Source organism: Coregonus clupeaformis, chromosome 23 (genome assembly GCF_020615455.1).
Source record: "Coregonus clupeaformis isolate EN_2021a chromosome 23, ASM2061545v1, whole genome shotgun sequence".
Classification (NCBI taxonomy): Eukaryota; Metazoa; Chordata; class Actinopteri; order Salmoniformes; family Salmonidae; genus Coregonus; species Coregonus clupeaformis.
The window spans coordinates 53,153,900-53,180,712 of NC_059214.1; the positions used below are offsets into that span (position 1 = coordinate 53,153,900).

The 26,813-nt window shown below is 47.2% G+C and overlaps 1 protein-coding gene across 1 annotated transcript in view; it reads right to left on the reverse strand.

The window, feature by feature from the left end:
- The window catches only part of LOC121556643 (unconventional myosin-X-like), a 294,837-nt gene that overhangs the window by 182,895 nt on the left and 85,129 nt on the right, over window positions 1–26,813 (reverse strand). The window contains exons 10-12 of the mRNA XM_045206479.1: window positions 23,393–23,511; window positions 9,354–9,500; window positions 5,704–5,804 (exon numbers count right to left, since the gene is read on the reverse strand). Coding sequence (XP_045062414.1) covers window positions 5,704–5,804; window positions 9,354–9,500; window positions 23,393–23,511 — 367 coding nt within the window. The remainder of the gene's footprint in view (window positions 1–5,703; window positions 5,805–9,353; window positions 9,501–23,392; window positions 23,512–26,813) is intronic.

A 26,813-nucleotide genomic window follows, 5' to 3' on the forward strand; every position in this document is an offset into this window, starting at 1 on the left:
TTATACAGTCTGATAACCAACAGTCTGATAACCAACCTGTTATACAGTCTGATAACCAACCTGTTATACAGTCTGATAACCAACCTGTTATACAGTCTGATAACCAACCTGTTATACAGTCTGATAACCAACCTGTTATACAGTCTGATAACCAACCTGTTATACAGTCTGATAACCAACCGGTTATACAGTCTGATAACCAACCTGTTATACAGTCTGATAACCAACAGTCTGATAACCAACCTGTTATACAGTCTGATAACCAACCTGTTATACAGTCTGATAACCAACCTGTTATACAGTCTGATAACCAACCTGTTATACAGTCTGATAACCAACCTGTTATACAGTCTGATAACCAACCTGTTATACAGTCTGATAACCAACCTGTTATACAGTCTGATAACCAACCTGTTATACAGTCTGATAACCAACCTGTTATACAGTCTGATAAACAACCTGTTATACAGTCTGATAAACAACCTGTTATACAGTCTGATAACCAACAGTCTGATAACCAACCTGTTATAAAGTCTGATAACCAACCTGTTATACAGTCTGATAACCAACCTGTTATACAGTCTGATAACCAACCTGTTATACAGTCTAACAACCAACCTGTTATATAGTCTGATAACCAACCTGTTATATAGTCTGATAACCAACCGGTTATACAGTCTGATAACCAACCTGTTATACAGTCTGATAACCAACAGTCTGATAACCAACCTGTTTTACAGTCTGATAACCAACCTGTTATACAGTCTGATAACCAACAGTCTGATAACCAACCTGTTTTACAGTCTGATAACCAACCTGTTATACAGTCTGATAACCAACCTGCTATACAGTCTGATAACCAACCTGTTATACAGTCTGATAACCAACCTGTTATACAGTCTGATAACCAACCTGTTATACAGTCTGATAACCAACCTGTTATACAGTCTGATAACCAACCTGTTATACAGTCTGATAACCAACCTGTTATACAGTCTATTAACCAACAGTCTGATAACCAACCTGTTATACAGTCTGATAACAAACCTGTTATACAGTCTGATAACAAACCTGTTATACAGTCTGATAACCAACCTGTTATACAGTCTGATAACCAACCTGTTATACAGTCTGATAACCAACAGTCTGATAACCAACCTGTTATACAGTCTGATAACCAACCTGTTATACAGTCTGATAACCAACCTGTTATACAGTCTGATAACCAACAGTCTGATAACCAACCTGTTATACAGTCTGATAACCAACAGTCTGATAACCAACCTGTTATACAGTCTGATAACCAACCTGTTATACAGTCTGATAACCATACAGTCTGATAACCAACCTGTTATACAGTCTGATAGCCAACAGTCTGATAACCAACCTGTTATACAGTCTGATAACCAACCTGTTATACAGTCTGATAACCAACCTGTTATACGATAGCCAACAGTCTGATAACCAACCTGTTATACAGTCTGATAACCAACCTGTTATACAGTCTGATAACCAACCTGTTATACAGTCTGATAACCAACCTGTTATACAGTCTGATAACCAACCTGTTATACAGTCTGATAACCAACCTGTTATACAGTCTAACAACCAACCTGTTATATAGTCTGATAACCAACCTGTTATATCGTCTGATAACCAACCTGTTATACAGTCTGATAACCAACAGTCTGATAACCAACCTGTTATACAGTCTGATAACCAACCTGTTATATAGTCTGATAACCAACCTGTTATACAGTCTGATAACCAACCTGTTATACAGTCTGATAACCAACCTGTTATACAGTCTGATAACCAACAGTCTGATAACCAACCTGTTATACAGTCTAATAACCAACCTGTTATATAGTCTGATAACCAACCTGTTATACAGTCTGATAACCAACAGTCTAATAACCAACCTGTTATACAGTCTGATAACCAACCGGTTATATAGTCTGATAACCAACCTGTTATATAGTCTGATAACCAACCGGTTATATAGTCTGATAACCAACCTGTTATATAGTCTGATAACCAACCTGTTATACAGTCTGATAACCAACCTGTTATACAGTCTGATAACCAACCTGTTATACAGTCTGATAACCAACCTGTTATACAGTCTAACAACTAACCTGTTATATAGTCTGATAACCAACCTGTTATATCGTCTGATAACCAACCTGTTATACAGTCTGATAACCAACAGTCTGATAACCAACCTGTTATACAGTCTTATAACCAACCTGTTATACAGTCTGATAACCAACCTGTTATACAGTCTGATAACCAACCTGTTATACAGTCTGATAACCAACCTGTTATACAGTCTGATAACCAACCTGTTATACAGTCTGATAACCAACCGGTTATACAGTCTGATAACCAACCGGTTATACAGTCTGATAACCAACAGTCTGATAACCAACCTGTTATACAGTCTGATAACCAACCTGTTATACAGTCTGATAACCAACCTGTTATACAGTCTGATAACCAACCTGTTATACAGTCTGATAACCAACCTGTTATACAGTCTGATAACCAACCTGTTATACAGTCTGATAACCAACAGTCTGATAACCAACCTGTTATACAGTCTGATAACCAACCTGTTATACAGTCTGATAACCAACCTGTTATACAGTCTGATAACCAACCTGTTATACAGTCTGATAACCAACCTGTTATACAGTCTGATAACCAACCTGTTATACAGTCTGATAACCAACCTGTTATACAGTCTGATAAACAACCTGTTATACAGTCTGATAAACAACCTGTTATACAGTCTGATAACCAACAGTCTGATAACCAACCTGTTATAAAGTCTGATAACCAACCTGTTATACAGTCTGATAACCAACCTGTTATACAGTCTGATAACCAACCTGTTATACAGTCTGATAACCAACCTGTTATACAGTCTAACAACCAACCTGTTATATAGTCTGATAACCAACCTGTTATATAGTCGGATAACCAACCTGTTATACAGTCTGATAACCAACCTGTTATACAGTCTGATAACCAACAGTCTGATAACCAACCTGTTTTACAGTCTGATAACCAACCTGTTATACAGTCTGATAACCAACAGTCTGATAACCAACCTGTTTTACAGTCTGATAACCAACCTGTTATACAGTCTGATAACCAACCTGCTATACAGTCTGATAACCAACCTGTTATACAGTCTGATAACCAACCTGTTATACAGTCTGATAACCAACCTGTTATACAGTCTGATTACCAACCTGTTATACAGTCTGATAACCAACCTGTTATACAGTCTGATAACCAACCTGTTATACAGTCTATTAACCAACAGTCTGATAACCAACCTGTTATACAGTCTGATAACCAACCTGTTATACAGTCTGATAACAAACCTGTTATACAGTCTGATAACCAACCTGTTATACAGTCTGATAACCAACCTGTTATACAGTCTGATAACCAACAGTCTGATAACCAACCTGTTATACAGTCTGATAACCAACCTGTTATACAGTCTGATAACCAACAGTCTGATAACCAACCGGTTATACAGTCTGATAACCAACAGTCTGATAACCAACCTGTTATACAGTCTGATAACCAACCTGTTATACAGTCTGATAACAAACCTGTTATACAGTCTGATAACAAACCTGTTATACAGTCTGATAACCAACCTGTTATACAGTCTGATAACCAACCTGTTATACAGTCTGATAACCAACAGTCTGATAACCAACCTGTTATACAGTCTGATAACCAACCTGTTATACAGTCTGATAACCAAAAGTCTGATAACCAACCTGTTATACAGTCTGATAACCAACAGTCTTATAACCAACCTATTATACAGTCTGATAACCAACCTGTTATACAGTCTGATAACAAACATGTTATACAGTCTGATAACCAACCTGTTATACAGTCTGATAACCAACCTGTTATACAGTCTGATAACCAACAGTCTGATAACCAACCTGTTATACAGTCTGATAACCAACCTGTTATACAGTCTGATAACCAACAGTCTGATAACCAACCTGTTATACAGTCTGATAACCAACAGTCTGATAACCAACCTGTTATACAGTCTGATAACCAACCTGTTATACAGTCTGATAACCAACCTGTTATACAGTCTGATAACCAACAGTCTGATAACCAACCTGTTATACAGTCTGATAACCAACAGTCTGATAACCAACCGGTTATACAGTCTGATAACCAACAGTCTGATAACCAACCTGTTATACAGTCTGATAACCAACTGTACAGTCTGATAACAAACCTGTTATACATCTGATAACAAACCTGTTATACAGTCTGATAACCAACCTGTTATACAGTCTGATAACCAACCTGTTATACAGTCTGATAAAACAGTCGATAACCAACCTGTTATACAGTCTGATAGCCAACAGTCTGATAACCAACCTGTTATACAGTCTGATAACCAACCTGTTATACAGTCTGATAACCAACCTGTTATACAGTCTGATAACCAACAGTCTGATAACCAACCTGTTATACAGTCTGATAACCAACCTGTTATACAGTCTGATAACCAACCTGTTATACAGTCTGATAACCAACCTGTTATACAGTCTGATAACCAACCTGTTATACAGTCTGATAACCAACCTGTTATACAGTCTGATAACCAACCTGTTATACAGTCTGATAACCAACCTGTTATACAGTCTAACAACCAACCTGTTATATAGTCTGATAACCAACCTGTTATATCGTCTGATAACCAACCTGTTATACAGTCTGATAACCAACAGTCTGATAACCAACCTGTTATACAGTCTGATAACCAACCTGTTATACAGTCTGATAACCAACCTGTTATATAGTCTGATAACCAACCTGTTATACAGTCTGATAACCAACCTGTTATACAGTCTGATAACCAACCTGTTATACAGTCTGATAACCAACAGTCTGATAACCAACCTGTTATATAGTCTGATAACCAACCTGTTATACAGTCTGATAACCAACAGTCTAATAACCAACCTGTTATACAGTCTGATAACCAACCGGTTATATAGTCTGATAACCAACCTGTTATATAGTCTGATAACCAACCGGTTATATAGTCTGATAACCAACCTGTTATATAGTCTGATAACCAACCTGTTATACAGTCTGATAACCAACCTGTTATACAGTCTGATAACCAACCTGTTATACAGTCTGATAACCAACCTGTTATACAGTCTGATAACCAACCTGTTATACAGTCTAACAACCAACCTGTTATATAGTCTGATAACCAACCTGTTATATCGTCTGATAACCAACCTGTTATACAGTCTGATAACCAACAGTCTGATAACCAACCTGTTATACAGTCTGATAACCAACCTGTTATACAGTCTGATAACCAACCTGTTATACAGTCTGATAACCAACCTGTTATGCAGTCTAACAACCAACCTGTTATATAGTCTGATAACCAACCTGTTATATCGTCTGATAACCAACCTGTTATACAGTCTGATAACCAACAGTCTGATAACCAACCTGTTATACAGTCTGATAACCAACCTGTTATACAGTCTGATAACCAACCTGTTATACAGTCTGATAACCAACCTGTTATACAGTCTGATAACCAACCTGTTATACAGTCTGATAACCAACCTGTTATACAGTCTGATAACCAACCGGTTATATAGTCTGATAACCAACCTGTTATACTCCAGTTGTTCCAGGGAGAAGATGTGTTTGTTGAAGTATTCCTGGAGCTTCTCGTTGGCGTAGTTGATGTTGAACTGTTCAAATCTGTTCACCTAGAGGATGGAAATATAATCTGTAACATCCCTAACAGAACCATACTATCCTAGCCTGGTCCCAGATCTGTAACATCCCTAACAGAACCATACTATCCTAGCCTGGTCCCAGATCTGTAACATCCCTAACAGAACCATACTATCCTAGCCTGGTCCCAGATCTGTAACATCCTTAACAGAACCATACTATCCTAGCCTGGTCCCAGATCTGTAACATCCCTAACAGAACCATACTATCCTAGCCTGGTCCCAGATCTGTAAACATCCCTAACAGAACCATACTATCCTAGCCTGGTCCCAGATCTGTAACATCACTAACAGAACCATACTATCCTAGCCTGGTCCCAGATCTGTAAACATCCCTAACAGAACCATACTATCCTAGCCTGGTCCCAGATCTGTAACATCACTAACAGAACCATACTATCCTAGCCTGGTCCCAGATCTGTAACATCCCTAACAGAACCATACTATCCTAGCCTGGTCCCAGATCTGTAACATCCCTAACAGAACCATACTATCCTAGCCTGGTCCCAGATCTGTAAACATCCTTAACAGAACCATACTATCCTAGCCTGGTCCCAGATTTGTAACATCCCTAACAGAACCATACTATCCTAGCCTGGTCCCAGATCTGTAAACATCCCTAACAGAACCATACTATCCTAGCCTGGTCCCAGATCTGTAACATCCCTAACAGAACCATACTATCCTAGCCTGGTCCCAGATCTGTAAACATCCTTAACAGAACCATACTATCCTAGCCTGGTCCCAGATCTGTAACATCCCTAACAGAACCATACTATCCTAGCCTGGTCCCAGATCTGTAAACATCCCTAACAGAACCATACTATCCTAGCCTGGTCCCAGATCTGTAACATCCTTAACAGAACCATACTATCCTAGCCTGGTCCCAGATCTGTAACATCCCTAACAGAACCATACTATCCTAGCCTGGTCCCAGATCTGTAAACATCCTTAACAGAACCATACTATCCTAGCCTGGTCCCAGATCTGTAAACATCACTAACAGAACCATACTATCCTAGCCTGGTCCCAGATCTGTAACATCCTTAACAGAACCATACTATCATAGCCTGGTCCCAGATCTGTAACATCCCTAACAGAACCATACTATCCTAGCCTGGTCCCAGATCTGTAAACATCACTAACAGAACCATACTATCCTAGCCTGGTCCCAGATCTGTAACATCCCTAACAGAACCATACTATCCTAGCCTGGTCCCAGATCTGTAAACATCACTAACAGAACCATACTATCCTAGCCTGGTCCCAGATCTGTAAACATCCTTAACAGAACCATACTATCCTAGCCTGGTCCCAGATCTGTAACATCCCTAACAGAACCATACTATCCTAGCCTGGTCCCAGATCTGTAAACATCCTTAACAGAACCATACTATCCTAGCCTGGTCCCAGATTTGTAACATCCCTAACAGAACCATACTATCCTAGCCTGGTCCCAGATCTGTAAACATCCCTAACAGAACCATACTATCCTAGCCTGGTCCCAGATCTGTAACATCCCTAACAGAACCATACTATCCTAGCCTGGTCCCAGATCTGTAAACATCCTTAACAGAACCATACTATCCTAGCCTGGTCCCAGATCTGTAACATCCCTAACAGAACCATACTATCCTAGCCTGGTCCCAGATCTGTAAACATCCTTAACAGAACCATACTATCCTAGCCTGGTCCCAGATCTGTAAACATCCTTAACAGAACCATACTATCCTAGCCTGGTCCCAGATCTGTAACATCCTAACAGAACCATACTATCCTAGCCTGGTCCCAGATCTGTAACATCCCTAACAGAACCATACTATCCTAGCCTGGTCCCAGATCTGTAAACATCACTAACAGAACCATACTATCCTAGCCTGGTCCCAGATCTGTAACATCCCTAACAGAACCATACTATCCTAGCCTGGTCCCAGATCTGTAACATCACTAACAGAACCATACTATCCTAGCCTGGTCCCAGATCTGTAACATCACTAACAGAACCATACTATCCTAGCCTGGTCCCAGATCTGTAACATCCTAACAGAACCATACTATCCTAGCCTGGTCCCAGATCTGTAAACATCCTTAACAGAACCATACTATCCTAGCCTGGTCCCAGATCTGTAACATCCCTAACAGAACCATACTATCCTAGCCTGGTCCCAGATCTGTAACATCCTTAACAGAACCATACTATCCTAGCCTGGTCCCAGATCTGTAACATCACTAACAGAACCATACTATCCTAGCCTGGTCCCAGATCTGTAACATCACTAACAGAACCATACTATCCTAGCCTGGTCCCAGATCTGTAACATCCCTAACAGAACCATACTATCCTAGCCTGGTCCCAGATCTGTAACATCCCTAACAGAACCATACTATCCTAGCCTGGTCCCAGATCTGTAACATCACTAACAGAACCATACTATCCTAGCCTGGTCCCAGATTTGTAACATCACTAACAGAACCATACTATCCTAGCCTGGTCCCAGATTTGTAACATCCCTAACAGAACCATACTATCCTAGCCTGGTCCCAGATCTGTAAACATCACTAACAGAACCATACTATCCTAGCCTGGTCCCAGATCTGTAACATCACTAACAGAACCATACTATCCTAGCCTGGTCCCAGATCTGTAACATCCCTAACAGAACCATACTATCCTAGCCTGGTCCCAGATCTGTAAACATCCCTAACAGAACCATACTATCCTAGCCTGGTCCCAGATCTGTAACATCACTAACAGAACCATACTATCCTAGCCTGGTCCCAGATCTGTAAACATCCTTAACAGAACCATACTATCCTAGCCTGGTCCCAGATCTGTAACATCCCTAACAGAACCATACTATCCTAGCCTGGTCCCAGATCTGTAACATCCCTAACAGAACCATACTATCTTAGCCTGGTCCAGATCTGTAACATCACTAACAGAACCATACTATCCTAGCCTGGTCCCAGATCTATAAACATCCTTAACAGAACCATACTATCCTAGCCTGGTCCCAGATCTGTAAACATCACTAACAGAACCATACTATCCTAGCCTGGTCCCAGATCTGTAAACATCCTTAACAGAACCATACTATCGTAGCCTGGTCCCAGATCTGTAACATCCCTAACAGAACCATACTATCCTAGCCTGGTCCCAGATCTGTAAACATCACTAACAGAACCATACTATCCTAGCCTGGTCCCAGATTTGTAACATCACTAACAGAACCATACTATCCTAGCCTGGTCCCAGATCTGTAACATCCTTAACAGAACCATACTATCCTAGCCTGGTCCCAGATCTGTAAACATCCTTAACAGAACCATACTATCCTAGCCTGGTCCCAGATCTGTAAACATCCTTAACAGAACCATACTATCCTAGCCTGGTCCCAGATCTGTAAACATCCTTAACAGAACCATACTATCCTAGCCTGGTCCCAGATCTGTTTGTGCTCTAATCCTTGCCAACTTCCTTCAAATACTGCAGGGTCTATTACTTTAAAAACACAAAGCTACCTCAAAGTTCTCGAAGCCGAAAATGTCGAGGATGCCGATGGACTTGAAGTTGTCCTTCCCTCTGACCTTCTGGTTGATCCGTGTGATGATCCAGGAGAAAGACTGGGAGTACAACGCCATGGCAACCGAGTCCCGAGAGTCCACCGCCTGTCAATCAAATGATCAGACAATGAAAGGGTTCATTAATATACAGGCCAAACCAGACAACCGAAGAAGTATGGGTGTGTCCCAAATAGCACCCTGTTCCCCTTTATAGTGCACTACTTTAGACCAGTGCACTGAATAGGAGATAGTGTGCCATTTGGTACGCAGCTTGTATCAAGAATATTGAGTGAATTGCTCTGATAAAGTATATGCTGTAGCTAGCTGTTCGCATTGAATCTCTAGGCCCCAGTTAATCTGTCAACAGTGAATCTCTAGGCCCCATTTAATATATGTCAACAGTGAATCTCTAGGCCCCGGTTAATATATGTCAACAGTGAATCTCTAGGCCCCGGTTAACCTCAGTCAACAGTGAATCTCTAGGCCCCGGTTAACCTCAGTCAACAGTAAATCTCTAGGCCCCGGTTAATCTGTCTATGTCAACAGTGAATCCAGACTGAGCCAAGTCTGATCAAGGACAATTATATTTATTATGGAAACAGAAAGGTGCCGTTATCTCCTGATCTAGAAGGAGTTACATAATAAGTTATACATTGTTTGTTGAGTCCAGAATCCTCTTAATTTGTATTTATTTAACCTTTATTTAACCAGGAAAAAACATTGAGACACAGGGTCTATTTTGCAATGGAGTCCTGGCCAAGGAAACATCAGCAGTCAATACAACATTACAACATTAAACATACAAACAGCCCTACAACACGACATTAAGAGCTGATCCAGCCTGCAGGAAACATTTGAAGAGTTTCATTACAAAACGCGATATATGTAAGGGTTGGTGTGAGGTGTGAGTATGAACATTTTCCAGTATGAAAATGTATTGCACTCACTAACTGTAAGTCGCTCTGGATAAGAGCGTCTGCTAAATGACTAAAATGTAAATGTAGGTGTGACCCAGATGCGGTGCAGGATAGACAGTAGGCAGTAGGCAGAGATGGTGAAACAAGGATCTTTACTGGTGGTCCCGAAGCCAGGATATAAAACAACAGACTTTACACGAAAAAGAAAGGCGGAGCAAATAAGACTCCAAAAAACTGCCAGCCAAGATACGAAATACTAACTGTGACTGAAATAATAACTAAACAGGGAGAACACTTCTCACGTACCTGTCCATTCATCCCGCGATCAGACACTGATTAGTACTGCTTGGCATAGTGAAACTAGCAGAGAGAACTGAGCAAGGGAACACAGGGAAGTGAGGGCATAAATACACAGGTGAACAGGTAGACACAGGTGAACAGGTAGACACAGGTGACACCAATAGGATCATGATTAGTCCAGACTGTGAGTGAGGAGGTGCCTAAGGTTGTCGGAGGATGACACCTAGTGGGTCGCTCCGGAACTGCGACCCCCTCCTGTAACAGTGCCCCCCCCCAAGCCGTTCATCTCGGCGCCTCCTAGTGGAGGCAACGGAATGTTGTTATCAGCCCTGGGTCCAGAATGTCCTTCCTGGGCACCCAGGACCGCTCCTCCGGCCCATAACCGTCCCAGTCCACCAGAAATTGGAGACCCCTCCCCACCCGCCGGCAGGTGGCGACGGGCTTGAGGAGGGACACATGGAATGTGGGATGCACCCGCATGGTGGGGGGAAGTTGCAGGTGGTAGGCCACTGGGTTGACTCGCCGGACCACTCAGAATGGTCCGACAGCTTCCTGGACTCCACGCGGAGGGGAAGATCCCGCATGGAGAGCCACACCCTCTGTCCCAGGAGAAAGACCGGGGCCGGGCGATGCCTGCGGTTGGCCTGATGTTGAGACCTGACCGAGGCCCGCTTAAGCGCCGCCCGTACCTGCCTCCAGGTACGTCGACAGCGACTAATGTGGGCCTGGACCGACGGGACCGCCGCCTCCTCCACTTGATCGGGGAATAGGGGGGATTGGTACCCGTATTGGCACTGTAAGGGGAACAGGCCGGTGGACGAGCAGAGAAGGGTGTTGTGGGCGTACTCCGCCCACGCAAGTCGCTGACTCCACGTAGCTGGGTTGCTGGAGGCGTAGCACCTCAGCACCCCCTCCAGATCCTGGTTGATGCGCTCCGTCTGCCTGTTCGTCTGGGGATGGAAGCCGAAAGACAAGCTGACGGGGGCGCCAAGGCAGGTGGCAAATGCCTTCCAGAACCTGGAGGCAAACTGAGGGCCCCGATCCGACACCACATCTTGGGGAAGGCCATGGACCCGGAAAACATGCTGCACCACCAATTTAGCCGCCACCCGGCGGAAGTTTGGGAAGGGGAATGAAGTGGGCAGCCTTCGAGAACCGGTCCACAACGACCAGGATGACTTTGTATCCATCAGACGGGGGTAGGGCGGAAATGAAATCCAGTGAGATGTGGGACCACGGACGCTTGGGGATAGGCAGGGGTCAGAGCAGCCCTGCCGCGGGCTGACGTGAGCTCTTCATGCACGCGCACACCGGGCAAGCAGCCACGAAGGCGCGCGTATCCCCCTCAGCAGATGGCCACCTTAACCTCCTACGCAGGAATGTCCTGGCACCTCATTCGGATGGCTGGTGAGGTTGGACGCATGCGACCACTGAACTGCCGGGAGAGTGCGTCAGGCTTGGTGTTCTTCGACCCCGGACGGTATGAGATGGTGAACCGGAACCTGGTGAAGAACAACACCCACCTGGTCTGGCGCGAGTTGAGCCTCTTGGCCCCCTGAATGTAGGATAAGTTCTTGTGGTCAGTCCATTCGATGAATGGATGAGCGGCCCCCTCTAGCCAATGCCTCCACTCCCCCAGGGCGAGCTTGACCGCAAGCAGCTCACGGTTCCCCACATGGTAATTCCGCTCCACCGGGGACAGCCGACGGGAGAAAAACGCGCAGGGATGAGTCTTACCATCCGTGAGGAACCGCTGGGACAGGATTTCTCCCACTGCAACGTCTGAAACATCCACCTCCACAATGAACGGCAGGGACGGATCAGGATGCCTGAGGACCGGGGGCGATGTAAAGCGCCGCTTCAGCTCATCAAATGCGTTCCCCGCTTCCGGGGGTCCAGGCGAAGGAGCGTACGCTTGTCTGGGTGAGGGACCCGGCTGTCAGGGGAGCGGCTAGGGAGCTAAATTTGCGAGCCGCCCCGTGGACCAGTCTATCCTGGGTTTGTGGGCGACCAGCCAGGGGTGCCCGAAGATGAGGGGATATCCTCCCATTGCCCCCCTGCCACCCGGACACGCACAGGGTCAGTGCGCCGGGTGATGAAGCCTGACCCCAATGGCCGGCCGTCCAGGCCCATGACCGGAACCAGCTCGGAGAGGGTAACGGAACACTCCACTCTTGGACCAGCCCCGCGTCCATCAGGTTTCCCGCGGCCCCAGAATCCATCAGTGCATGCACCCGACGCGCAGCGCGGGCCCACTGAATGAACCCTGACGGGGAGAAAAGCCTGGGTGTCTCTAGAGTTGGAGTTTAGGTTCCGGCTCGCTAGCACCCCTCCCGATTCTAGCGATTTATTGTATCCAAAGGGTGAACAGTGTATTCAATGTGTGTTTTCATTTTGGGTATTTAAGCAACATTTGGAACAATTGTATGTGGGTTTTACAGGTGTTTCCCAGGTGTTTTCATTAGGATAAATCAAGGGCAGCTTTGAGTTTGATTATATAGACTTTAGGGGAGGAGTTAAGGAATAATCAGCCCGCTGTTTCCAGACAGTAGCCTTTTATTGTTTTCCGTCGCTGGATCTTGGCTCTCTCCTTTTCACTTGTTTAGAAAGTTTCCTCTTTCAGCCAACATGAACAGATATCACAGGCTCCAACAGGAACAGATATCACAGGCTCCAATAGGAACAGATATCACCGGCTCCAATAGGAACAGATATCACCGGCTCCAATAGGAACAGATATCACAGGCTCCAACAGGAACAGATATCACAGGCTCCAATAGGAACAGATATCACAGGCTCCAATAGGAACAGATATCACTGGCTCCAACAGGAACAGATATCACAGGCTCCAATAGGAACAGATATCACCGGCTCCAATAGGAACAGATATCACAGGCTCCAATAGGAACAGATATCACAGGCTCCAATAGGAACAGATATCACAGGCTCCAACAGGAACAGATATCACCGGCTCCAATAGGAACAGATATCACCGGCTCCAACAGTAACAGATACCACAGGCTCCAACAGGAACAGATATCACCGGCTCCAACAGGAACAGATATCACCGGCTCCAATAGGAACAGATACCACAGGCTCCAATAGGAACAGATATCACAGGCTCCAACAGGAACAGATAACACCGGCTCCAATAGGAACAGATATCACAGGCTCCAACAGGAACAGATATCACAGGCTCCAATAGGAACAGATATCACAGGCTCCAATAGGAACAGATATCACAGGCTCCAATAGGAACAGATATCACCGGCTCCAACAGTAACAGATACCACAGGCTCCAACAGGAACAGATATCACAGGCTCCAACAGGAACAGATACCACAGGCTCCAACAGGAACAGATACCACAGGCTCCAACAGGAACAGATATCACAGGCTCCAACAGTAACAGATATCACCGGCTCCAACTGTCTGGTAACTGCTAGTAGTAGAGCTGAGCAGGCTACAGAGGGAGTTTACCCAGAAGGGCTTTGTAAGAGAGAGAGAGAGGCAGGCATGGGGGATAGAGAGAGAGAGAGAGAGACAGGCATGGGGGAGAGAGAGAGAGAGAGGCATGGGGGGAGAGAGAGAGAGAGAGGCATGGGGGAGAGAGAGAGAGAGAGGCATAGGGATAGAGAGAGAGACAGGCATGGGGGAGAGAGAGAGAGAGAGACAAAAGAACAGGCATGGGGAGAGAGAGAGAGACAGGCATAGGGGATAGAGAGAGACAGGCATGGGGGAGAGAGAGAGACAGGCATGGGGGAGAGAGAGAGAGACAGGCATGGGGAGAGAGAGAGAGAGACAGGCATAGGGGATAGAGAGAGAGAGAGACAGGCATAGGGGATAGAGAGAGACAGGCATGGGGGAGAGAGAGAGAGACAGGCATGGGGGAGAGAGAGAGACAGGCATAGGGGATAGAGAGAGAGAGAGACAGGCATAGGGGATAGAGAGAGAGACAGGCATAGGGGATAGAGAGAGAGAGAGACAGGCATAGGGGATAGAGAGAGAGACAGGCATAGGGGATAGAGAGAGAGACAGGCATAGGGGATAGAGAGAGGGCTTTGTAGATGAACACATACCAATGTAGCTGTCATATAAAGTGAGGTCCAGACCACAATTTGATACAAGGTGCATTGGTGGGTGAGTGACTTAGCATTTGAAATAAAGCGCAAGGATGCATGATGAACAGAGTCCAGTCTAGGTAAGACAGAGGAGGCTGCATGCATATACAACAAGTCACAATAATCGATTACAGAGAGAAAAGTGGCTTGAAAAAGCTTATTTCTAGCCTCAAAGGGGAAGCAAGCCTTGTTACGAAAAGAAAAACCAAATTGCTGTTTAAGCTTCCTCACAAGATTATCTACATGAACTTTGTAGGACAGCTTTATCATCCAACCACATACCAAGGTACTGGTAGAAGACACCTTTTCAATGGGTGATGTAAAAATGCTAAAGGCAGGCATGGGGGATAGAGAGAGAGGGACAGGCATGGGGAGAGAGAGAGAGACAGGCATGGGGGATAGAGAGAGAGAGAGAGGCATGGGGGATAGAGAGAGAGAGACAGGCATGGGGGATAGAGAGAGAGAGAGACAGGCATGGGGGGATAGAGAGAGAGAGAGACAGGCATGGGGGATAGAGAGAGAGAGAGACAGGCATGGGGGATAGAGAGAGAGAGAGGCATGGGGGATAGAGAGAGAGAGACAGGCATGGGGGATAGAGAGAGAGAGACAGGCATGGGGGATAGAGAGAGAGAGAGACAGGCATGGGGGATAGAGAGAGAGAGAGAGACAGGCATGGGGGGATAGAGAGAGAGAGAGACAGGCATGGGGATAGAGAGAGAGAGAGACAGGCATGGGGGATAGAGAGAGAGAGAGAGACATGGGGATAGAGAGAGAGAGACAGGCATGGTGGATAGAGAGAGAGACAGGCATGGGGGATAGAGAGAGAGAGAGAGAGAGAGAGAGAGAGAGAGAGAGAGAGAGAGAGAGAGAGAGAGAGAGAGAGAGAGATAGAGAGAGAGAGAGACAGGCATGGGGGATAGAGAGAGAGAGAGAGGCATGGGGATAGAGAGAGAGAGAGACAGGCATATGGGATAGAGAGAGAGAGACAGGCATGGGGGATAGAGAGAGAGAGAGAGACAGGCATGGGGGGATAGAGAGAGAGAGAGAGACAGGCATGGGGGATAGAGAGAGAGAGAGACAGGCATGGGGGATAGAGAGAGAGAGAGACAGGCATGGGGGAGAGAGAGAGAGAGAGAGAGAGACAGGCATGGGGGATAGAGAGAGAGAGAGAGAGAGAGGCATGGGGATAGAGAGAGACAGGCATGGGATAGAGAGAGAGAGAGACAGGCATGGGATAGAGAGAGAGAGAGACAGGCATGGGGGATAGAGAGAGAGAGAGACAGGCATGGGGGATAGAGAGAGAGAGACAGGCATGGGGGGAGAGAGAGAGAGAGAGAGAGAGAGAGAGAGAGAGAGAGAGAGAGAGAGAGAGAGAGGCATGGGGGATAGAGAGAGAGAGACAGGCATGGGGAATAGAGAGAGAGAGAGAGAGCATGGGGATAGAGAGAGAGACAGGCATGGGGGAGAGAGAGAGAGAGGGCATGGGGGGATGAGAGAGAGAGACAGGCATGGGGGATAGAGAGAGAGAGAGACAGGCATGAGAGAGAGAGACAGGCATGGGGATAGAGAGAGGAGAGAGAGAGAGACAGGCATGGGGGATAGAGAGAGAGACAGGCATGGGGGATAGAGAGAGAGAGAGACAGGCATGGGGATAGAGAGAGAGAGAGACAGGCATGGGGGATAGAGAGAGAGAGAGAGGCATGGGGATAGAGAGAGAGAGACAGGCATATGGGATAGAGAGAGAGAGAGAGAGAGAGAGAGAGAGAGAGAGAGAGAGAGGCATGGGGAGAGAGAGAGAGAGAGAGAGGCATGGGGAGAGAGAGAGAGAGAGGCATGGGGATAGAGAGAGAGAGAGAAGGAGAGAGAGAGACAGGCATGGGGGAGAGAGAGAGAGACAGGCATGGGGGGATAGAGAGAGAGAGAGACAGGCATGGGGGATGGAGAGAGAGAGACAGGCATGGGGGATAGAGAGAGAGAGACAGGCATGGGGGATAGAGAGAGAGAGAGACAGGGATGAGAGAGAGAGGCATGGGGATAGAGAGAGAGAGACAGGCATGGGGGAGGAGAGAGACAGGCATGGGGGATAGAGAGAGAGACAGGCATGGGGGATAGGAGAGAGAGACAGGCATGGGGGATAGAGAGAGAGAGACAGGCATGGGGGATAGAGAGAGAGAGAGACAGGCATGGGGGATAGGAGAGAGAGAGACAGGCATGGGGATAGAGAGAGAGAGACAGGCATGGGGGAGAGAGAGAGAGAGAGAGAGGCATGGGGGAGAGAGAGAGAGACAGGCATGGGGGGATGAGAGAGAGAGAGACAGGCATGGGGGATAGAGAGAGAGAGAGAGAGAGGCTATGGGGGATAGAGAGAGAGAGACAGGCATGGGGGATAGAGAGAGAGAGAGAGACAGGCATGGGGGATAGAGAGAGAGACAGGCATGGGGGATAGAGAGAGAGAGAGACAGGCATGGGGGATAGAGAGAGAGAGACAGGCATGGGGGATAGAGAGAGAGAGACAGGCATGGGGGATAGAGAGAGAGACAGGCATGGGGGATAGAGAGAGAGAGACAGGCATGGGGGATAGAGAGAGAGACAGGCATGGGGGATAGAGAGAGAGACAGGCATGGGGGATAGAGAGAGAGAGACAGGCATGGGGGAGAGAGAGAGAGACAGGCATGGGGGATAGAGAGAGAGAGAGACAGGCATGGGGAGAGAGAGAGAGAGAGAGAGACAGGATGGGGGATGAGAGAGAGAGACAGGCATGGGGATAGAGGGAGAGAGAGAGGCATGGGGGGAAGAGAGAGAGACAGGCATTGGGGATAGAGAGAGAGACAGGCATGGGGGATAGAGACCAGCCCCTGGTCTGGTCTGGTCTGGTCTGTCCTGGTCTGGTCTGGTCTGTCCTGGTCTGGTCTGTCCTGGTCTGGTCTGGTCTGTCCTGGTCTGGTCTGGTCTGTCCTGGTCTGGTCTGGTCTGTCCTGGTCTGGTCTGGTCTTTGTTTTAATCATGAAAAGGTTTCTTGTGTTCTTGTGGTCGTCACAATAGTTCACAATTACCCCGGCGCTGTCTGCATATTGAATTCGTTTTATGACATTCTGTGGGCAGGAGACTCGAGTTCCACGAAGAATACTTTACCATAATTCAAACCTCAAAGATTTCTATTGGCCTATAGATGGTGATTTCTATTGGCCTAAAGATGGTGAAAAAGACTGCAAATGCAGCAATATATTTCTCACATATTAATTGCAGCAAATGCAGCAATCTATTGCAGCAAATGCAGCAAATGCAGCAATATATTTCTCACATATTCATTCAAATTAGATAGTAGTCTGGACAGTTGAAGCCAAAGATGAGACTAATTCTGCTTCTGTCCCATGTAGTTTCCAGTTGTGTGTTACACTGTCCCTAGTGGAGAAGTTGTGTTACTGTAGGTCAGAGGAATCTGGCACACTAAGAACAGGTAATGATCATTATCACTGGGCTTTATTGTATAAGGAATTGGGCACACTAAGAACAGCTAATGGTACAAAGTCACGCAAGGGATTTAGAGAGAGAGAGACAGGCATGGGGGATAGAGAGAGAGAGAGAGACAGGCATGGGGGATAGAGAGAGACAGGCATGGGGAGAGAGAGAGAGAGAGACAGGCATGGGGAGAGAGAGAGAGAGAGAGACAGGCATGGGGAGAGAGAGAGAGAGAGAGGCATGGGGATAGAGAGAGAGAGAGGCATGGGGATAGAGAGAGAGAGACAGGCATGGGGGATAGAGAGAGAGAGACAGGCATGGGGAGAGAGAGAGAGAGACAGGCATGGGGAGAGAGAGAGAGACAGGCATGGGGGATAGAGAGAGAGAGACAGGCATGGGGGATAGAGAGAGAGAGAGAGACAGGCATGGGGGATAGAGAGAGAGACAGGCATGGGGGAGAGAGAGAGAGACAGGCATGGGGAGAGAGAGAGAGAGAGACAGGCATGGGGAGAGAGAGAGAGAGAGAGACAGGCATGGGGGAGAGAGAGAGAGAGACAGGATAGGGGGATAGAGAGAGAGAGAGAGATAGAGAGACAGGCATGGGGGATAGAGAGAGAGACAGGCATGGGGAGAGAGAGAGAGCCAGGCATGGGGAGAGAGAGAGAGAGACAGGCATGGGGGATAGAGAGAGAGAGACAGGCATGGGGAGAGAGAGAGAGACAGGCATGGGGGAGAGAGAGAGAGAGAGACAGGCATGGGGGGAGAGAGAGAGAGAGACAGGCATGGGGAGAGAGAGAGAGACAGGCATGGGGGAGAGAGAGAGAGAGAGACAGGCATGGGGGATAGAGAGAGAGAGACAGGCATGGGGGATAGAGAGAGAGAGAGACAGGCATGGGGGATAGAGAGAAAGAGAGGCATGGGGGATAGAGAGAGAGAGAGACAGGCATGGGGGATATAGAGAGAGAGAGAGACAGGCATGAGGGATAGAGAGAGAGAGAGAGAGACAGGCATAGGGATAGAGAGAGAGAGACAGGCATGGGGGATAGAGAGAGAGAGAGACAGGCATGGGGGAGAGAGAGAGAGAGAGAGAGAGAGAGAGAGAGAGAGAGAGAGAGAGAGAGAGAGAGAGAGAGAGAGAGAGAGAGAGAGAGAGAGAGAGAGAGAGGCATGGGGGAAGAGAGAGAAAGAGAGAGAGAGAGAGAGAGAGAGAGAGAGAGAGAGAGAGAGAGAGAGAGAGAGAGAGAGAGAGAGAGAGACAGGCATGGGGGATAGAGAGAGAGAGAGAGAGAGAGAGAGAGAGAGAGAGAGAGAGAGAGAGAGAGAGGGAGAGAGGCATGGGGATAGAGAGAGAGAGAGAGAGACAGGCATGGGGGATAGAGAGAGAGACAGGCATGGGGGATAGAGAGAGAGAGACAGGCATGAGGGATAGAGAGAGAGAGAGACAGGCATGGGGATAGAGAGAGAGAGAGAGGCATGGGGGAAAGAGAGAGAGAGACAGGCATGGGGATAGAGAGAGAGAGAGAGGCATGGGGGATAGAGAGAGAGAGAGAGGCATGGGGGATAGAGAGAGAGAGGCAGGCATATGGGATAGAGAGAGAGAGAGACAGGCATGGGGATAGAGAGAGAGAGACAGGCATGGGGGATAGAGAGAGAGAGACAGGCATAGGGGATAGAGAGAGAGAAAGGCATGGGGGATAGAGAGAGACAGGCATGGGGGATAGAGAGAGAGAGAGAGACAGGCATGGGGGATAGAGAGAGAGACAGGCATGGGGATAGAGAGAGACAGGCATGGGGGATAGAGAGAGAGAGACAGGCATGGGGATAGAGAGAGAGAGACAGGCATGGGGATAGGGAGAGAGAGAGAGAGAGAGAGAGAGAGAGAGAGAGAGAGAGAGAGAGAGAGAGAGAGAGAGGCATGGGGATAGAGAGAGAGAGAGACAGGCATGGGGGGATAGAGAGAGAGAGAGAACAGGCATGAGGGATGAGAGAGAGAGAGAGACAGGCATGGGGGATGAGAGAGAGAGAGAGACAGGCATGGGGGATAGAGAGAGAGAGAGAGACAGGCATGAGGGATAGAGAGAGAGAGAGACAGGCATGGGGGATAGAGAGAGAGAGACAGGCATGGGGGAGAGAGAGAGAGACAGGCATGGGGGGAGAGAGAGAGAGAGAGACAGGCATGGGGGAGAGAGAGAGAGACAGGCATGGGGATAGAGAGAGAGAGGAAGAGAGACAGGATGGGGGATAGAGAGAGAGACAGGCATGGGGGGAAGAGAGAGAGAGACAGGCATGGGGGAGAGAGAGAGAGAGACAGGCATGGGGGATAGAGAGAGAGAGAGAGAGAGACAGGATGGGGAGAGAGAGAGAGAGAGACAGGCAGGGAGGAGAGAGAGAGACAGCAGGGAGAGAGAGAGAGAGACAGGCATGGGAGAGAGAGAGAGAGACAGGCATGGGGAGAGAGAGAGAGAGACAGGCATGGGGGATAGAGAGAGAGAGAGACAGGCATGGGGGATAGAGAGAGAGAGACAGGCATGGGGGATAGAGAGAGAGAGAGACAGGCATGGGGGATAGAGAGAGAGAGAGACAGGCATGGGGGAGAGAGAGAGAGAGAGACAGGCATGGGATAGAGAGAGAGACAGGAGGAGAGAGAGAGAGACAGGCATGGGGGAGAGAGAGAGAGAGAGAGAGAAGAGAGAGAGAGAGAGGAGAGAGAGAGAGAGAGAGAGAGAGAGAGAGAGAGGATGGGAGAGAGAGAGAGAGAGAGAGGAGGGGGGAGAGAGAGAGAGAGAGAGAGGATGGAGATAGAGAGAGACAGGAGGGGGATGAGAGAGAGAGACAGGCATGGGGGATAGAGAGAGAGAGAGCATGAGGAGAGAGAGAGAGAGCAGTGGAGGGATAGAGAGAGAGAGACAGGCATGGGGATAGAGAGAGAGAGACAGGCATGGGGGATGGAGAGAGAGAGAGACAGGCATGGGGGATAGAGAGAGAGAGAGAGAGAGCAGGCGATGAGAGAGAGAGAGACAGGCAGGGGATAGAGAGAGAGACAGGCATGGGGGATAGAGAGAGACAGGCATGGGGGATAGAGAGAGAGAGACAGGCATGGGGATATAGAGAGAGAGAGAGGCATGGGGGATAAAAGAGAGAAGAGAAGGAGAGAGAGAGAGAGAGAAGGATGGGGGATAGAGAGAGAGAGAGACAGGCATGGGGGATAGAGAGAGAGAGACAGGCATGGGGGATAGAGAGAGAGAGAGACAGGCATGGGGGGATAAGAGAGAGAGAGAGACAGGCATGGGGGGATAGAGAGAGAGAGAGACAGGCATGGGGGATGAAGAGAGAGACAGGCATGGGGATAGAGAGAGAGAGACAGGCATGGGGGATAAGAGAGAGAGACAGGCATTGGGGAATATATAGAGAGAGAAAGGCATGGGGGATAGAGAGAGAGACAGGAGGGGATAGAGAGAGAGACAGGCATGGGGTGAGAGAGAGATGAGAGAGAGAGAGAGAGAGAGAGAGAGAGAGAGAGAGAGAGAGAGAGAGAGAGAGAGAGAGAGAGAGAGAGACAGGCATGGGGGGATAGAGAGAGACAGGCATGGGGGATAGAGAGAGAGAGAGAGACAGGCATGGGGGATAGAGAGAGAGAGACAGGCATGGGGGGATAGTGAGAGAGAGAGACAGGCATGGGGGATAGAGAGAGAGAGAGACAGGCATGGGGGATAGAGAGAGAGAGAGACAGGCATGGGGGATAGAGAGAGAGAGAGACAGGCATGGGGATAGAGAGAGACAGGCATGGGGGATAGAGAGAGAGAGACAGGCATGGGGGGATAGAGAGAGAGAGACAGGCATGGGTGATATATATATAGAGAGAGAGGCATGGGGGATAGAGAGAGAGACAGGCATGGGGGGATAGAGAGAGAGAGACAGGCATGGGGGATAGAGAGAGAGAGAGACAGGCATGGGGGATAGAGAGAGAGAGACAGGCATGGGGGATAGAGAGAGAGAGAGACAGGCATGGGGATGAGAGAGAGAGAGAGACAGGCATGGGTGATATATATATAGAGAGAGAGGCATGGGGGATAGAGAGAGAGACAGGCATGGGGGATAGAGAGAGAGACAGGCATGGGGGATAGAGAGAGAGAGAGACAGGCATGGGGGATAGAGAGAGAGAGACAGGCATGGGGGATAGAGAGAGAGAGACAGGCATGGGGGATAGAGAGAGAGAGAGACAGGCATGGGTGATATATATAGAGAGAGAGAGGCATGGGGGATAGAGAGAGAGACAGGCATGGGGGGATAGAGAGAGAGAGAGACAGGCAGGGGGATAAGAGAGAGAGAGGCCCTGTCTTATAGCGGGAGATAGGAGAGAGAAAAAGGCAACAGTGTCAAGTTGTCAGGGCTAATCTCTAATGTCAGTTGTCAGGACTAATTTCTGGTGGACAGACTACATAAACAGAACTGGTACCATAGATCTGTCATGATACAACTAGATTAGTGAGATCAGCAACATTAGTTCTGGTACTTGGGTTTTTAATCACGATTTCCCAGGTGGTTAGCATCTTTCGAATTTCGGAAGGGGAGGGGACATTCGGCCCGTAACTTGCAAAGAGAGAGAGGGTGGACTTAAATCTCTTCTCTTAACATGTATGGACCCAGAACTTAAAGAGATTCTCCGGTTCGTTTATATACTTTTTAGCCAGTAGTTCTGAAAGTAGCACTCACCGTCACATACGTGCACCACGTCATTGCCCTCTCTCTCTCTCTGCTGTCACTCAAATGGCAAGGGGCTGAATCTCATTGGCTGAAACTCTAATTGCTAGGGGGCTAGCCCACGTGGGCGGAAAATGTAGGGAAAATGGCGCCGCACAGCTTCCAGAAAACAGTCGCTTTCAAACTAGAGATTTCATGGCTAATGGAGTAAAACAGTTCATGTATGAACACATCAACACATCCAGCCCAAAGTAGAAAAACATAGACTTACTAGTCACCAAAGTTCCGGAGCATGTCTTTAATCGAGCATCTGACCAATTATGCAAGACTTTAGTTCTGGGTTAACCGAGATTATGTCAGGGGATAAATTATACCCTTTTCACACTATTGTTCCCCCCGAACTGTACTGTGCCGGCTCAGTTGTTTTCCTTTCTCATTGTTAGGAGTAGGTGGGACAGGTTAAGGCCAGACAGGGCGTGGCAGAGGGGCGGGGCTCTTACCTGTTCAACAGTAAGGGGTGAACAGATCTCCTCTCCTCTCAGGATCATGGACCTCTGGGTCAGAACCTCAGACAGCTGGAACGAGTCCAGACCCAGCAGATCACTGACATTACTGACCACTGGAGAGAGAGACAGACAGATATGTTACTGACCACTGGAGAGAGAGACAGACATGTTACTGACCACTGGAGAGAGAGACAGACAGATATGTTACTGACCACTGGAGAGAGAGACAGACATGTTACTGACCACTGGAGAGAGAGACAGACAGATATGTTACTGACCACTGGAGAGAGAGACAGACAGATATGTTACTGACCACTGGAGAGAGAGACAGACAGATATGTTACTGACCACTGGAGAGAGAGACAGACAGATATGTTACTGACCACTGGAGAGAGAGACAGACAGATATGTTACTGACCACTGGAGAGAGAGACAGACAGATATGTTACTGACCACTGGAGAAATAGACAGACAGATATGTTACTGACCACTTGAGAGAGAGACAGACAGATATGTTACTGACCACTTGAGAGAGAGACAGACAGATATGTTACTGACCACTGGAGAGAGAGACAGACAGATATGTTACTGACCACTGGAGAGAGAGACAGACAGATATATTACTAACCACTGGAGAGAGAGACAGACATGTTACTGACCACTGGAGAGAGAGACAGACAGATATGTTACTGACCACTGGAGAGAGCGACAGACAGATATGTTACTGACCACTTGAGAGAGAGACAGACAGATATGTTACTGACCACTGGAGAGAGTGACAGACAGATATGTTACTGACCACTGGAGAGAGAGACAGACAGACATGTTACTAACCACTGGAGAGAGAGACAGACAGATATGTTACTGACCACTGGAGAGAGAGACAGACAGATATGTTACTGACCACTGGAGAGAGAGACAGACAGATATATTACTAACCACTGGAGAGAGAGACAGACATGTTACTGACCACTGGAGAGAGAGACAGACAGATATGTTACTGACCACTGGAGAGAGAGACAGACAGATATGTTACTGACCACTTGAGAGAGAGACAGACAGATATGTTACTGACCACTGGAGAGAGTGACAGACAGATATGTTACTGACCACTGGAGAGAGAGACAGACAGACATGTTACTAACCACTGGAGAGAGAGACAGACAGATATGTTACTGACCACTGGAGAGAGAGACAGACATATATGTTACTAACCACTGGAGAGAGAGACAGACATGTTACTAACCACTGGAGAGAGAGACAGACAGATATGTTACTAACCACTGGAGAGAGAGACAGACAGATATGTTACTGACCACTGGAGAGAGAGACAGACAGATATGTTACTGACCACTTGAGAGAGAGACAGACAGATATGTTACTGACCACTGGAGAGAGAGACAGACAGATATGTTACTGACCACTGGAGAGAGAGACAGACAGATATGTTACTGACCACTGGAGAGAGAGACAGACAGATATGTTACTGACCACTGGAGAGAGAGACAGACAGATATGTTACTGACCACTGGAGAGAGAGACAGACAGATATGTTACTGACCACTGGAGAGAGAGACAGACAGAATGTTACTGACCACTGGAGAGAGAGACAGACAATGTTACTGACCACTGGAGAGAGAGACAGACAGATATGTTACTGACCACTTGAGAGAGAGACAGACAGATATGTTACTGACCACTTGAGAGAGAGACAGACAGATATGTTACTGACCACTTAGAGAGAGAGACAGACAGATATGTTACTGACCACTGGAGAGAGAGACAGACAGATATGTTACTGACCACTGGAGAGAGAGACAGACAGATATGTTACTGACCACTGGAGAGAGAGACAGACAGATATGTTACTGACCACTGGAGAGAGATAGTCCAGTATCATTGAGAGAAGCTGGTTGAGAGAATGCAAAGTGTGCGCAAAGCTGTCATCAAGGCAAAGGGTGGCTATTTGAAGAATCTCAAATATAAAATATATTTGGATTTGTTCAACACTTTTTTGGTTACTACATGATTCCATATGTGTTATTTCATAGATTTGATGTCTTCACTATTATTAGAAAATAGTAAAAAATAAAGAAAAACCCTTGAATGAGTAGGTGTTCTAAAACTTTTGACTGGTAGTTTATATAGTTTTATATACAGTGGGGAGAACAAGTATTTGATACACTGCCGAATTTGCAGGTTTTCCTACTTACAAAGCATGTAGAGGTCTGTAATTTTTATCATGGGTACACTTCAACTGTGAGAGACAGAATCTAAAACAAAAATCCAGAAAATCACATTGTATGATTTTTAAGTAATTAATTTGCATTTTATTGCATGACATAAGTATTTGATCACCTACCAACCAGTAAGAATTCCGGCTCTCACAGACCTGTTCGTTTTTCTTTAAGAAGCCCTCCTGTTCTCCACTCATTACCTGTATTAACTGCACCTGTTTGAACTCGTTACCTGTATAAAAGACACCTGTCCACACACTCAATCAAACAGACTCCAACCTCTCCACAATGGCCAAGACCAGAGCGCTGTGTAAGGACATCAGGGTTAAAAATTGTAGACCTGCACAAGGCTGGGATGGGCTACAGGACAATAGGCAAGCAGCTTGGTGAGAAGGCAACAACTGTTGGCGCAATTATTAGAAAATGGAAGAAGTTCAAGATGACGGTCAATCACCCTCGGTCTGGGGCTCCATGCAAGATCTCACCTCGTGGGGCATCAATAATCATGAGGAAAGTGAGGATCAGCCCAGAACTACACGGCAGGACCTGGTCAATGACCTGAAGAGAGCTGGGACCACAGTCTCAAAGAAAACCATTAGTAACACACTACGCCGTCATGGATTAAAATCCTGCAGCGCACGCAAGGTCCCCCTGCTCAAGCCAGCGCATGTCCAGGCCCGTCTGAAGTTTGCCAATGACCATCTGGATGATCCAGAGGAGGAATGGGAGAAGGTCATGGTCTGATGAGACAAAAAATAGAGCTTTTTGGTCTAAACTCCACTGGCCGTGTTTGGAGGAAGAAGAAGGATGAGTACAACCCCAAGAACACCATCCCAACCGTGAAGCATGGAGGTGGAAAAATCATTCTTTGGGGATGCTTTTCTGCAAAGGGGACAGGACGACTGCACCGTATTGAGGGGAGGATGGATGGGGCCATGTATCGCGAGATCTTGGCCAACAACCTCCTTCCCTCAGTAAGAGCATTGAAGATGGGTCGTGACTGGGTCTTCCAGCATGACAACGACCCGAAACACACAGCCTTGGCAACTAAGGAGTGGCTCTGTAAGAAGCATCTCAAGGTCCTGGAGTGGCCTAGCCAGTCTCCAGACCTGAACCCAATAGAAAATCTTTGGAGGGAGCTGAAAGTCCGTATTGCCCAGCGACAGCCCCGAAACCTG